The 12,893-nt window shown below is 49.7% G+C and overlaps 2 protein-coding genes across 2 annotated transcripts in view; both read left to right on the top strand.

Annotated features, from left to right (window-relative positions):
* Positions 1 to 6,931, top strand: part of Cby1 (chibby family member 1, beta catenin antagonist) — an 8,846-nt gene extending 1,915 nt beyond the window's left edge. The window contains exons 2-5 of the mRNA XM_021183862.1: positions 652 to 766; positions 4,927 to 5,032; positions 5,111 to 5,229; positions 6,259 to 6,931. Of these exons, the coding sequence (XP_021039521.1) occupies positions 689 to 766; positions 4,927 to 5,032; positions 5,111 to 5,229; positions 6,259 to 6,339 (384 nt within the window). The 5' untranslated portion in view covers positions 652 to 688 and the 3' untranslated portion in view covers positions 6,340 to 6,931. The remainder of the gene's footprint in view (positions 1 to 651; positions 767 to 4,926; positions 5,033 to 5,110; positions 5,230 to 6,258) is intronic.
* Positions 6,932 to 10,675: 3,744 nt separating this feature from the next.
* On the top strand, positions 10,676 to 12,486 carry Tomm22 (translocase of outer mitochondrial membrane 22). The gene is made up of 4 exons (XM_021183662.2): positions 10,676 to 10,832; positions 10,997 to 11,115; positions 11,513 to 11,630; positions 11,822 to 12,486. Exons 1-4 carry the CDS (start codon positions 10,716 to 10,718, stop codon positions 11,894 to 11,896), a joined length of 429 nt encoding a protein of 142 aa, XP_021039321.1. The 5' UTR covers positions 10,676 to 10,715; the 3' UTR covers positions 11,897 to 12,486.
* The last annotated feature ends 407 nt before the right edge of the window (positions 12,487 to 12,893 follow it).

Genomic DNA, 12,893 nt, shown 5'->3' on the forward strand with positions numbered 1-12,893 from the left:
CAGCCTGGTCTACAAAGTGAGTGCCAGGACAGCCAGGGCTACACAGAGAAACCCTGTCTCGAAAAACCAAAAAAAAAAAAAAAGACTTCACCTCTCAGGATGGGTGACTTGACACACAGGCTGTGATAAGTACCGCCCTGCATCCAGGAGTGAAATCCGGGTGTCGCTTCATGGCTTTAGGATGCCGTCTAGGCAGAAGTTCCCGTTCTTGGTGATGCTCTTACTGGCCGACGGGAATGGTAGAAATTTCCTCCCGGGGTTCCACACTGTGATGCTGTCGAGGCCAACTCGTGACAGAGTTGCCTGAGGTTAGCATCACTGTGAAGCCACGCAAACTTTGGTTCCCGTGCCCGTTCCCACCGAAGACCTTGGCTTTCCAAATGGGGTGACTAGGAGAGGCATGTCGAGGGGCAGTTGTGAGTGAAATGGGTTTATGCAAAGGCCTTAGCCTACACTGCCTGGCACATAAGAAGCACCCAGCGCATGGAAGCTCCTTCCAGAACTATTAGGACCTCAAGCCTTCTTCTGCTGTTCTGTCTAAAGGGATGACTCTTCCCAGTAGGTACTGCGGGAATTGGCAATCGTCAAGGGGTAAGATGTTCTCATGGATAGAGAACAGTGAAATGAGGTCGCTGATCTGTTTGACCCTAGGAGACGGAAGGGCTGGAGTTTCCTCACTGAGTCAGGGATGCCTCTCTTTGGCAGCATATTCAGCCCAAAGAAGACCCCTCCTCGGAAGTCGGCCTCTCTCTCCAACCTACATTCTGTGAGTGCAGACTGGGTCTCGGGAGTGGTCTCTGGGTGGAGAGGTGACTCTGTGGGAGGGCATCCTCGGGGTTTATATTATTAGTCAAGTCTGAATTCCTGCATAGGAACTACTACTGGAGTTTATTCAAGGACCTACTATGACAGGCAGCCTCCTTGTGATAGGGTCCCAGGTGGTGGTATCCAGTCTGGCTTCCATTTTAGTTCAGATAATTCATTTCAGTCATGTTTAAAGATCAAATCCAAGCTGGGTGTAGTGGTATACCTCTACTCTCAGCAATCAAGAGGTAGAGGCTGGGGGATCTCTGTGAGTTCAGGGCTAGCCTGGTCTATAGAGTTCCAGGGCATCCAGGGTTCAGGGAGAGACTCTGTCTCCAAAAGTAAAGTAAAATAAGGTCAAGTTCGGGGCCCTGAGAGATGGCTCAGCCAACAAGGGTACTTGTTGCTCTTGCAGAGGACCTGGGTTGGGTTCCCAGTCCGGACAAGGATGGCTCACAACCATCTGTAGCTACTGTCCCAGGGGATCCACCGCCCTCTGCTGGCCTCTACTGGCACTGCACTTACAAGGTTCACAGACATACATGATGGCAGAGCACCCCTACACATAGAAGAAAAATCAATCCTCAGTTGTTTTGAGAATGGAGTCTCTGTGTAACCCTGGCTGTCCTGGAACTTGCTGTGTAGACCAAGATGGCTTCAAACTCACAGAGATCCGCCTGCTCCTGCCTCGGAAGTGTTGGGATTAATGGTGTACACCCCACACACTGCCCCCCCACACACACAAAAAAAAAAAAAACTCAGAAAAAAAAATCAAGTTTATTTCGGAGATTCACAAAAGATGTTGACTTGTCACCGTTAGTGACATTTGAAAGGATAATAACAATTCTGAAAGAGGGGGGTCCAAAAACATCTGGGGCCATGACAGCACTGGGACAAAGGTAACTTTCCAAAGGCAACATGGAGCCCCCCTGAATGCACGGCCTGCGCTTAGAAAATACATAATAAAGCCATTCCTAGCTATGAGATGTAGACACAGGTCCACGCACACAAGCCTTTCAGCATCTGTGACCACAAACCTGGTCCTTTGTTCCCACCATATTCCTGCCCTTACATCTGGGTGCTACTGCTGTGTCTTTCACACCAAGAGATGATAGACCCTCGTCTCTTTGTCCCTTTCCCACATGACATTTGTGCAGATGAGCCAAGTCTTTACAGGTCTGTGGGTTAGGTAGCAAGCATCACCCCAGCTTTAAAGGCTGTGAGTCCATTGCCTCTAGTCCCCAGTTAGGATCATGACGGCAGCCCCGCTAAGGCCAGGGATAAACAGTCTGGGATCTTAGTTCTCCATGCCTTGGGCTTCAAGCCTCCTTCCAGACACCGGCGACAGAGATGCACTGGGTACTCTCACTGGGACAACCCTTGTCCTAAAGGCAGCAGTGTGCTTCTAATGCTACTGTCTGAGAGTGACTCGAAGCTCACCCTCCTTGCAGTATTTGCAGGACATCACAGACAAGTGCTGGGATAAGGAAACACAAAACATGGTGCACAGAGTCTTTTTAAGATGTATGTATTTATTATGTGTGCAGCATTCTGCCTGCATGTATGCCATCAGGTCAGAAGAAGGCACCAGTATTCATCATAGAATGGGTGTGAGCCACCATGTGGTGGCTGGATATGAACTCAGGACCTTTGGAAGAGCTGCCAGTGCTTTTAACCTTTGAACCATCTCTCTATCCCCCAGGGGGCTTAACAGCATCCTGTTATTCCAGGACAGTGGCTCAGGTCCTGAGGAAGGCACATAAGGTACCTCATAGCCGTGTCCTCTGTGCACCTTTTGCTTGGGCCACCCATCCTTACAAGAGCCTGTAAGGCTATGCCTGCTGCTCTATGCCTGTTGCTCTGCCTGCCCAGAGGCATCTTCTCTAGTCATCAATTTCATAGCAGCCAATTGATAACTCTGTGTATCCACCAACCTTTTAGGTGCTGAGTAAGGAAAAGAGGGACCTAGCTTGGTGGTACAGGTCTATAATTCCAGCTGCTTGAGAGGCTGAGCCAGGATTACAAGTTCAAGGCCAGCCAGGACACCACAACAAGACCCTCTGAAAATTGATAGTATTTTAAAAAAAGGAGTTTCTGGGGAATGAGGAGATGGCTCAGGGGAGGGATGTGAAGACCTAAGTTTAATCCCTAGAACACTTTTAAAATCTGGGCATGGGCTGAAAAGACAGCTCAGTGGTTAATAGCACTTGCAGTTCTTGAAGAGGACGGAGGTCAGATTCCCAGCACCGACCTGGTGCTTCACAACCATCCATGACTTCAGGACCAGGAACCCAGTGTCTTCTGAGCTCCACAGGCACCGGACATGCATGCAGTGTATACATACACACACACACACACACACACACACACACACGCACTCACACAAAAACCTAATTTAAAAAAATCTAATAAAATAAAACTCTGGGTACTGTGGCCCATGAGTGGGGGGCAGTGCATAGGAAGAAGACACCAGGCTGAGGACAAGAGGCTCTTGGGACTCACTGGCCGGCCAGCCAGCCAGCCTACTTCATGAGCTTCAAGACAGTGAAAGCCCCTCAGCATAGGTGCTGAAGAAGGGGTGGGGTGGGGGTGGGGTGACCAGGAAGAAGGTGGTTACTATGGAAAATGCAGAGGGGAGGGAAAAAGAGACCCTACCCCCAGCGCAATACAGCACGCCTCTGTTTGAAAATATCATCATGAGAGCTGATACCTAAATGCTGACTTCTTTATTGTTGTGGGGGGCAGAGTTGAGACAGGGTCTCTCCATGTAGCCCTAGATGTCCCGGACCTTCGTCTGTAGATTGAGCTGCCTCTGCCTCCTGAGTATTGGGGTTAGAGATGTGTGGCGACCATTCCTAGCCTGAAATTGTTTTCAAACTGTAGATAGTACCTGAGTAATGACAGCCGAGCGCACGTCCTCTGGCCTCCACACATGTGTGCAAACATTCACCTGCACACACATGAACACTCCTGTGCGCACACACACACACACACACACAGTAAGAGATATATGTCCGTGGAAGTATATTCAAGTCCCAAGGTTCAAGCCCCAGAAACAGAAAAAAAAAAAAAGAGGAGGCGAGGGGCCAGGGATAACCAAATCCCAGCATCTGTTGTGTGGGCAGACATTTTAACAAGGAGAGTGATGTGGAAAGAGAGTTGTCACTTTAAATAGGGTGCTCAATGGAGTCCTAAACAAGCAAAGGACATTTCAGCATACACTTGAAGGAGTTCGTCTCTGTCTTTTTCTCTCTTTCTACCCACACATGCACACACACACATGCACACATGCACGCCTGCCTGCCCGTGTGCACACAACCAGCTTGTCAAGCTGTTCACGTCTCCTCTCAGGGTTGGAGGATTCTCTCTGGCAGAGCTGGTCATACTCCTCCTATCAGAATGCACAGGAGTCAGGCCTGACTTGGGGAGTGTTTGATGAGTTCTGTCAAAGAATACAGAAATTAGACTGCAGGACATTAGACAAGTCCTACCAGGAACTGTTAGGATTTTGTGCTTCCATTTTTTTTTTTTTTTTGGTTTTTCGAGACAGGGTTCCTCTTTNTAGCTCTGGCTGTCCTGGAGCTCNCTTTGTAGACCAGGCTGGCCTCGAACTCAGAAATCCGCCTGCCTCTGCCTCCCGAGTGCTGGGATTAAAGGCGTGCGCCACCACACCCGGCTCTTGTGCTTCCATATTAAGCAAAGGACAACTTACAAGTTTCTTTGAATTATAAATATACACAGAAGAGGAGGAGAATGAATTAAAACCAAGTATGATTACATATGTAAAAATGCATGGTGGGATTCTCTGAACTGTCAAGTAGATGTAAAAAAATACTCAATTTATGAAGGGACAGTGGCACACGCCTTTAATCCCCACACTTGGGAGGCAGATCTCTGTGCGTTTGAGGCTGGTCAGGTCCACATAGTGACAGCCAGGATAGCCAGGGCTGCATAGTGAGACCCTGTCTCAAAAAAAAAAAAAAATGTGTCTCTAAAGGTGCTAAGGCCTGGTGGGAGGAGAGATGCCCGAGTTGTTGGGTCTAGAACTGGTGGAGAAGCTGGAGCGTCATCTCTCCTTCTGATGTATCTCTTGTTCTGTGGCTTCCTGGTGTCTCACCACAGTTAGATCGGTCAACTCGGGAGCTGGAGCTGGGGCTCGACTATGGAACTCCCACCATGAACCTGGCAGGCCAGAGCCTGAAGTTTGAAAACGGCCAGTGGGTGGCAGGTGAGTGGCCCTTCGGATGTTTTGTCAGTCAGGCTGGCAGAAGGAAGACTCCTTTCACTCCTGTTTTGTGTCCTCTAGACTCAGTGATTAGTGGGGGTGTGGACCGGAGGGAAACTCAGCGCCTGCGCAAACGAAACCAACAGTTGGAAGAAGAAAACAATCTCCTGAGGCTGAAAGTGGACATTCTGCTGGACATGGTGAGGGAGAAATCCCCAGAGACGCCTAGGTTTCTCCTTTAGGGAAGTCCTACCTTGAGTCTAGCCATCCAACTGATTTCCCCAGGGCCTACTTTCCGGGTCTGTTTCCTGGGTATCCACACACAAATATAAAAGCCAACCTTACCACCAAAGGCTGGAGCAGGGATGTATTACAGTACCCACAGTCCCCGTACCCGTGGTAAGGGTACCCCTTTAGTCCAAGCAGTGTCTGATAGCCGCACAGAAGAGGTCTAGACAGCGGAGAGGGTCTCTCCGACGATGCCCAGGATAGTGGCAAGAATGGAGATTGGACGAAGGCATCCCAGGTGGTGGGGGTGTCTGCTCGAGTTTGGGAACACCCTGCCTCAGATCAGCTGAATCAGTGCCCAGTGCAGGCCTGCGAAGGGCACATACCAAATTAATATCAGTCTCCTGTGTCTGCTGGGCCTGGCAGTGTGTGTGCAGGGGGGGACAGGCATGAGGGAGCTGGTGGGCAGCTTCTTTGCCCCACTGGCTACCTACTCTGTGACCTCATCGCTCCAGCAAGACAACTGGCATCAGAGTAGCACCTTCCTCTTGGACCTAATAACAAGTGAAACGCGCTCTGAGAGCAGAGACTGCCCACCCGCCCGCCCGCCCGCCCGCCCTCCCTCTGTCTTCATGTTCAGTGTCTGCCCCCTTCTACTGTAAACCCAAGTCAAAAGATACTGATGAGGAAAGGAGAAGTAGTTTTAGAACATCCCATCCCCCTCCCCCATTTTTTTTAATAGCATTACACGAGACTAGACGGTGCAGATTTATAATATCTGAACTGCAGCGTACCCAGCATGTGTGTTTCTGTCCTTCACACATGGTATGCCATACAGCTGTGTAGATGTGCTAGAGGCACGAGGAGGAGCAATCCCTCCGGCTGCCAAGGCTTAGCTGGGTGAGGACTGGTAGATTTCCTTGGTGCACAGCCGCTGCGCACGTCTGCAGCGGGGCCTGGACGTAGCTTTCTTTGTAACAATCCGATGCTCTTACTTCCAGCTTTCAGAAACCACTGCTGAGTCCCACCTAAAGGACAAAGAGCTGGATGAACTGAAGGTTACCAACCGCAGGAGGAAGTGAAGAGAGCCTGGCAACACTCGATAGGGGACTGGAAAGAGCCCAGTGACCTGGGGAGGAGGATGTGGCAGAGCCCTTTGATTTCCCGTCAGATTAGCAGACTTGCCCTAGGGGAGAGCATTAACAGGCCCTGGCTCCCTTGGACAGGGGATAGGGAGGAGACACAGGATGGAAGAACCCAAGGTGCCAGGCCAGGGCCATAGCCAAGACCCCAGGTCTACCCAGGGTGTCAATCTAAAACATACCCAGGAAGGTCTAGAAATAATGAGCCTTGGATGCTGTCGGCAAGTGACAGCATGTAACTACCTGTGTCTCAGAATCACCGTATTCAGACGGCTGGCAGCTCACCTCTTGACACTGGTGTCTGGGGTTTGGCACTCCTCCCAGAGAGCACTTCGTGTGAGGGTGCCGAGTAAGTGGCTCTGGGTTGTCTGCACCCCAGCCCTCCAGAACCCCCAGCCGTAATCTCTCTGCCTTTAAAGAGCCCTCATCCCCAAATCCACAGCCTCTTCTGGCATTAGCTTCCCAGCAGCAAGCTCCAGCCTTCCACAGCACATTGTAATTTACTCTATTTTTATTAAACTGTGTTCAATAATCTCTGTGTAGCAAAAATAGATCAACATCAACAACAACAAAAAAATAATGTAGCTTCCTCAAAAGTAACCAGACCCTGGGTTCAAAGTTGGTGTTGCTCCACAAAAAGACAGGACTGGGAGAACGGCACCTTGAAGAGGGAACCACCCTGGAAGAGAAATGGTGACTTCCTGTTCCACTTCCTCTGTTTTCCTGCATCCTTGAGGTGGCACCGGTGCCCACTAGCTGGTAAGAAGTGAAAGGCGGTGCCCAGGTTAGTGTGAACCAGCCTCCTGTAGCCAGAGAGGAATCCAGTTCTCAGAGTCCAGCAGGGAACACGGGTAGATAGACATGAAGCCAGAGCATTAACCCGAGGACCGCTACTTTGGTTACCTCCTCCTGATTTGGTACTGAGCCCGGCAGTGGGCTCAGTCCCTGGCATGCAACCCCCCAGCCCTGCAGCCCACTGCTGAGGTCAAAGACACATTTCACATCTCCACAGCTCAGCCCTGTCAAGGCACGTAATTGTAGCCAGCATGACAACACACCCTTTAGTTTGGAAACTGCTGTAGATGATAGGGCAAACCGTGGAGGCCTGAATCCCAGCCCACAGTGGCAGAGGCATCTACACCGAGGCTGTAGCTTAAAGCCTCTTCTACAAGCCAGCAGAACGCTGCAGGGGGTGAACAAGAGCATAGTAGAGAATTGCAGCTCACGATCTTTCAAGGGCCAGGCCTGGAGATCCACTTTTCTCCCCTTTAACTCCGACATTTTCTGTTTCTATGAAGTAGGTTGTGTGTGTCCTACTGCTTGATGTGGAGGTCAGAGGACAATGTCAGGAGTCAGTTTTCTTTGTCCCATGTGGGTCCTAAGGATCAAACTCAGGTTGTCAGGCTTAGTGACTTGTGTTCTTACCCATGAGTCATCCTGCTAGCGCTTAATCCTGAAGAAACCAGGAAAGGATTCAGATACATCAAATAGGTACACATTATGGAATAATGGGGTTTGCTTGTGTCAGGACCACTGACTGTTTTTTGGCAACCATTTATTAAGCACTGCTGATGCTGGGTATCTTTTTTGTTTGTTTGTTTGTTTGTTTAAGACAAGGTTTCTCTTGTGTAGCCTTTGCTGTCTGGACGAAACTAACTCTGCTGATCCAGGCTGGCCTAGAACTTTGAGATGTGCCTGCCTCTGCCTCCTGAGTGCTGGGAATAAAAGTGTGCAACTGTGTTTAATTCTCATGACAACTTTAGTACTGTTTTTCAGTTGAAGAAACCGGTCCAGTGAGGTGAGGGCTAGAAGGGAAGGAGCTATAGCTGGAGCCTCGGGGTGCACTTGTATGTCCAAATGATGTGACTTCCCCTGCCAACACTGGCACCTTAAGCAGGGTGCTGGAGTCAGAAGGTCGTAGGGCGGCTGTGCTGTGAAGGACTTATTTTGAGCTGAACATTGCCATAGCCCTGGTCAGTCCTCTGCTCCGGGCTCAGGATTTTCTGGATCGTCTTGTCCACCCCCTAGTGGTCTGAGGGTGACATTGCACCACTCCACTGTTTGCTCTCTTGGCAATTTTTTTTTTTTTTTTCGAGACAGGGTTTCTCTATATAGCTCTGGCTGTCCTGGAACTCACTTTGTGGACCAGGCTGGCCTCGAACTCAGAAATCCGCCTGCCTCTGCCTGGGATTAAAGGCGTGCGCCACCATGCCCGGCTTTCTCTTGGCAATTTTGCAATAGTTGAAAACCCTTTTACTGTTAAGCAGACTCTCTTTTAAACTCACGTATAAGCCGAGCATGATGTTGCATGAGTTTAATCCCAGCACTTTGGAGGGAGAGGCAGGTGAATTTCTGTGCGTTGAATGTCTACATAGAGAGTTCCAGGACAGCCAAGCCTGGAACTTAAAAAAAAAAAAAAGTAATAATAGATCATGTTTGTTGCTCAATTGGTAGAATAAAGGCCTGGGTTTGATTCCTGTGTGGTGACACACCTGTGGCCTTAGTATGAGGTGGAGACAGGAGGATCAGAAACTCAAGGTCATCCACAAAATGAGTTCAAGGCTAGCCTGGGCTACATGAAACCGTGCTTTTAATGTGTGTGTGGGCCCAGGGGTGGGCGGAATGAAATGGTTCAGTGGGTTAAAGATGTTGCTGCTGCCGGGCGTGGTGGCGCACGCCTTTAATCCCAGCACTCGAGAGGCAGCGGCAGGCGGATTTCTGAGTTCGAGGCCAGCCTGGTCTACAAAGTGAGTTCCAGGACAGCCAGGGATATACAGAGAAACCCTGAAAAGTGTTACGAATATCCACCAGAAAAGACCGAGTAGACATGGGCTTTAAGCCATAGAAAATCTTTATTAGCCGGTGTTTAGGATCTCAGTATAGCCTAGCAAGCCATTCTCAGAGTGAGCTTTTAAGCACACGCTTGCACATACACACACACAACAACAACAACAACAAAAACAAAAACCCATGTTTTGGGTTGACATACTTGAACAGTTAGCCAGAAACAGAATTACAGAAGCCAAAAAGCAAGGTGAGTACGTTTAGAGACTTCCCCAGAACTATGGACTTTGCTGAACTAGGCCTTTGTTTTAATTTTTAGCTGATCATACTATGTGCTGAGATTTACAGTCTGAACGGCACTTCCATCACAGAGTCAGTTGTGCTAAGGACTGGGGCCCTGTTACAGAGAGGATCAACTGCAAGTTGTCCTCTGACCTCCATAAGCACAACATGGTATATGTGTACCTAGGCACATACACACATAAAAGTATAATTTTCAAAAATAATGGAGTTTTTTCCAATTATGTGTTGCTGGGGCTAGAGAGATGGCTTAGCGTTTAAAGAGTACTTAATGTTCTTCTGAAAGACCCAAATTCAATTCTCAACATTCATGTCAGGTGGCTTCATGACTGCCTGTATTCCCTCCAGCTCCAGGGAGCAAAGACCTCTCTGGCCTCCAAGCGCACCCATACTCTTGTGCACATACATATCATTTAAAATAAATTTAACACATTCGTTGTTGTTGAGTGCAATGGCATACACTCATAATCCCTACACTCAGGAGGCTGAGGCAAGCGAGGTCTGGGGCCAGCCTAGGCTACCAATGCAAGATCTTTTAATCCCTGGGGAGGCCCGGGAAGTCATATTTCTTGTTTTATTTTTGTTTGTTTGCTTGCTTGCTTGGTTTTGGTTTTCCGAGACAGGGTTTCTCTGTGTAGCCTTGGCTCTCCTGGAACTCACTCTGTAGTCCAGGCTGGCCTTGAATTCAGAAATCCTCCTGCCTCTGCCTCCCAAGTGCTGGGATTAAAGGCGTGCACCACCACTGTCCGGCAGAAGTCATATTTCTATAAGTTTGAGGCCAGGGTGGGCTACATAGGCCCATCTATAAGAGAGGTATTGCTCATTTGTGGTGGTGCACGACTTTAACCCCAGCACTCGGAGGCAGTAGCAGGTGGATCTCTGAGTTTGAGGTCTACAGAGAGAATTCCAGGACAGCCCAGGGCTACACAGAGAAACATGGTCTCAAAAAATAAACAAACAAACAAACAAACAAAAACCAGATCTCTCTAAAATATGCAGTTTCGGAGCCAAGCCCAGACCCAACTGCACAGAATAGCTGAGAAGCACCCCCATCTCTCCCTGAACATGCTCTTCCAGTCAGTTGAAATTAAGAGGCTGGCGACACCAAGGGGGCGAGCTGGAGGAGACGCCAACCCTTTCTCTCTAGCCAGCCCGGCTCGCTTCCGGAAGACGCTCTGTCCAGGGGTGGGCTGCTCTCGCCTGCTCTCTTCCGCTTCCGGTGTCCTACAGCCATGGCCGCCGCCGTCGCTGCAGCCGGTGCTGGGGAGCCTCTGTCCCCCGAAGAATTACTCCCGAAAGCCGAGGCAGAGAAAGCCGAGGAGGAGCTGGAAGAAGATGACGACGACGAGGTGCTAGGGCTGGCGGGGAGCGGGGCGGGAGCGGGCGGTTGGGGCGTGGACGCTGCGAGCCAAAAGGGCGGCTTCTCCGCGCGGCAGGGAAGGGCCAGGCCCGGGGCTCGGCGGCTGCGGTGTTGCTGCCGCTTCACCGACGACCCACGCCTCCTCCACCACAGCTAGACGAGACCTTATCGGAGAGACTCTGGGGTCTGACGGAGATGTTTCCCGAGAGGGTTCGGTCAGCCGCCGGAGCCACCTTTGATCTCTCGCTCTTCGTGGCTCAGAAGATGTACAGGTAAAAGAGCCGACGGAGAGCCACCGGGAGCGGGCATGGACGGGTGACGGGTGCTGTCAAAGGACACCGGGCCTCGGGAGTCGCAGAGCAGAGTTTGAGTGACCTTGGATTCATTGTCATACCCCGAGTGTGGTTGGTCTTCTGCAGAAGGGAGTTCTTAGCCTGGCGGGGTCGTTATGAGACTAAGGTTACGTATATACGAGGCTTATGAGAATGCACTGTATCGCTAGGTAATTACTGCTCCTCTTGCCTCTGCTAGGACTCTGGAGGCAAGGAATTGGGTAGGGTACGCTTTTAGACGATCGAGGGCCGTACTGCAAGTCCTGTCCCAGGTTCGGTCCTGCTAGAGTGCCGGCTTTCCTTTTCATGACTCCACATCCACTCTTTCCCTTTGCAGATTTTCCAGGGCAGCTTTGTGGATTGGGACCACTTCCTTCATGATCCTGGTTCTTCCCGTTGTCTTTGAGACAGAAAAGTTGCAGATGGAGCAACAGCAGCAACTGCAGCAGCGGCAGGTGAGCACATGTTCTTCTTGGCTGTGGGCCAGCGGCAGAGCCCCAAGGAGATTGGCACTTAACCCCAAGTGGGAGCAGGTCCCTGTACTTTCAGGTGCTTGGCAGTATAGAATTTGCCTGCCCCTCGTGTGACAAAAGGGACCGACTGGAACTATGCAGTGTCTTAACAGTCTTATTTTTTTCTTTTCCAGATACTTTTAGGGCCTAACACAGGGCTGTCAGGAGGAATGCCAGGGGCTCTACCTCCACTTCCTGGAAAGATCTAGATCCTTCCTTCGGTATTTGTCCTTGTGGGAGAACTTTGAAATTCATTTGTGTTTGAACTGCTGATTGTTTGAACTTTTTATTCTTTTTTTTAACCTTGGCACATCGATCTATTTGAACATAGTGGGAACTTTCTCCGTTTCTCATGGAGAGACCCCAGGTACACCTGTGCCCTACCTACATAATGAAGTCCCTCACTTGCTTCCTGTTCTCACTCCGATGCTGGAGTACAGCCATGTGGAAGGCTAGCCCACTCTCTAGTAAATTGCTCCTAAGGAAGTTCTTACGCGCCCATTGTGGGAAAGAAGGAAGCACCCCTGACCATAAGGACTTTTTTTTTAAATGGAAATGTCTAGGACATGTAAGCACTGTGGCACTGACAAAATCCATTATACCTGTAGTACAGAAGTCACCAGGAATCCCTGTGTGTGCCAGAGAGAAGGGAGGCTGGCTGTAGCTTTAGCCAGAGGGGGACTGGGCAGAGCAGGCACTCATTTCCTCTGCAGAGTTTGACTCTTAGACCTGCGTATGTATAAAAAAGAAGTCAGCGCTCACTTTTTGTATTTAAATATTAAAAGAACTCAAACTGAAAGTGTTGTTGCTGTGTTTGTGGTAGTATTTCACACCTAGGTTGTTTTAGAAAGCCAAGAACACTGCCTGCCAAATTTCCTCTTGCTTAAGCCAGCATCTCTGTTTCAACCTCATTTCATAGACCAGGCTGACCTCAAAAAGCTTTCTCTTCTTTTCCTTGTGTGTATGGTATGCTTTTTGTTTGTTTTAATTTTTTTTCAAGACTGTTTCTTTGTGTAGCCTTGGCTGTCCTGGAACTTAATTTGTAGACCAGAGCTGGCTGAGAACTCAGACCTGCCTACCTCTGCTTTCCAGGTGCTAGGATTAAAGGCAGGAGTCACCAATGCCTGCTTAGTGAAGTTTCCAAAAGGGAAAGAGAACATTACTGAACATAGTGATTATTGCCCCAAATTCAAGACTCCCTCCACA

Source organism: Mus caroli, chromosome 15 (assembly GCF_900094665.2).
Source record: "Mus caroli chromosome 15, CAROLI_EIJ_v1.1, whole genome shotgun sequence".
In the NCBI taxonomy this organism is placed as follows: domain Eukaryota; kingdom Metazoa; phylum Chordata; class Mammalia; order Rodentia; family Muridae; genus Mus; species Mus caroli.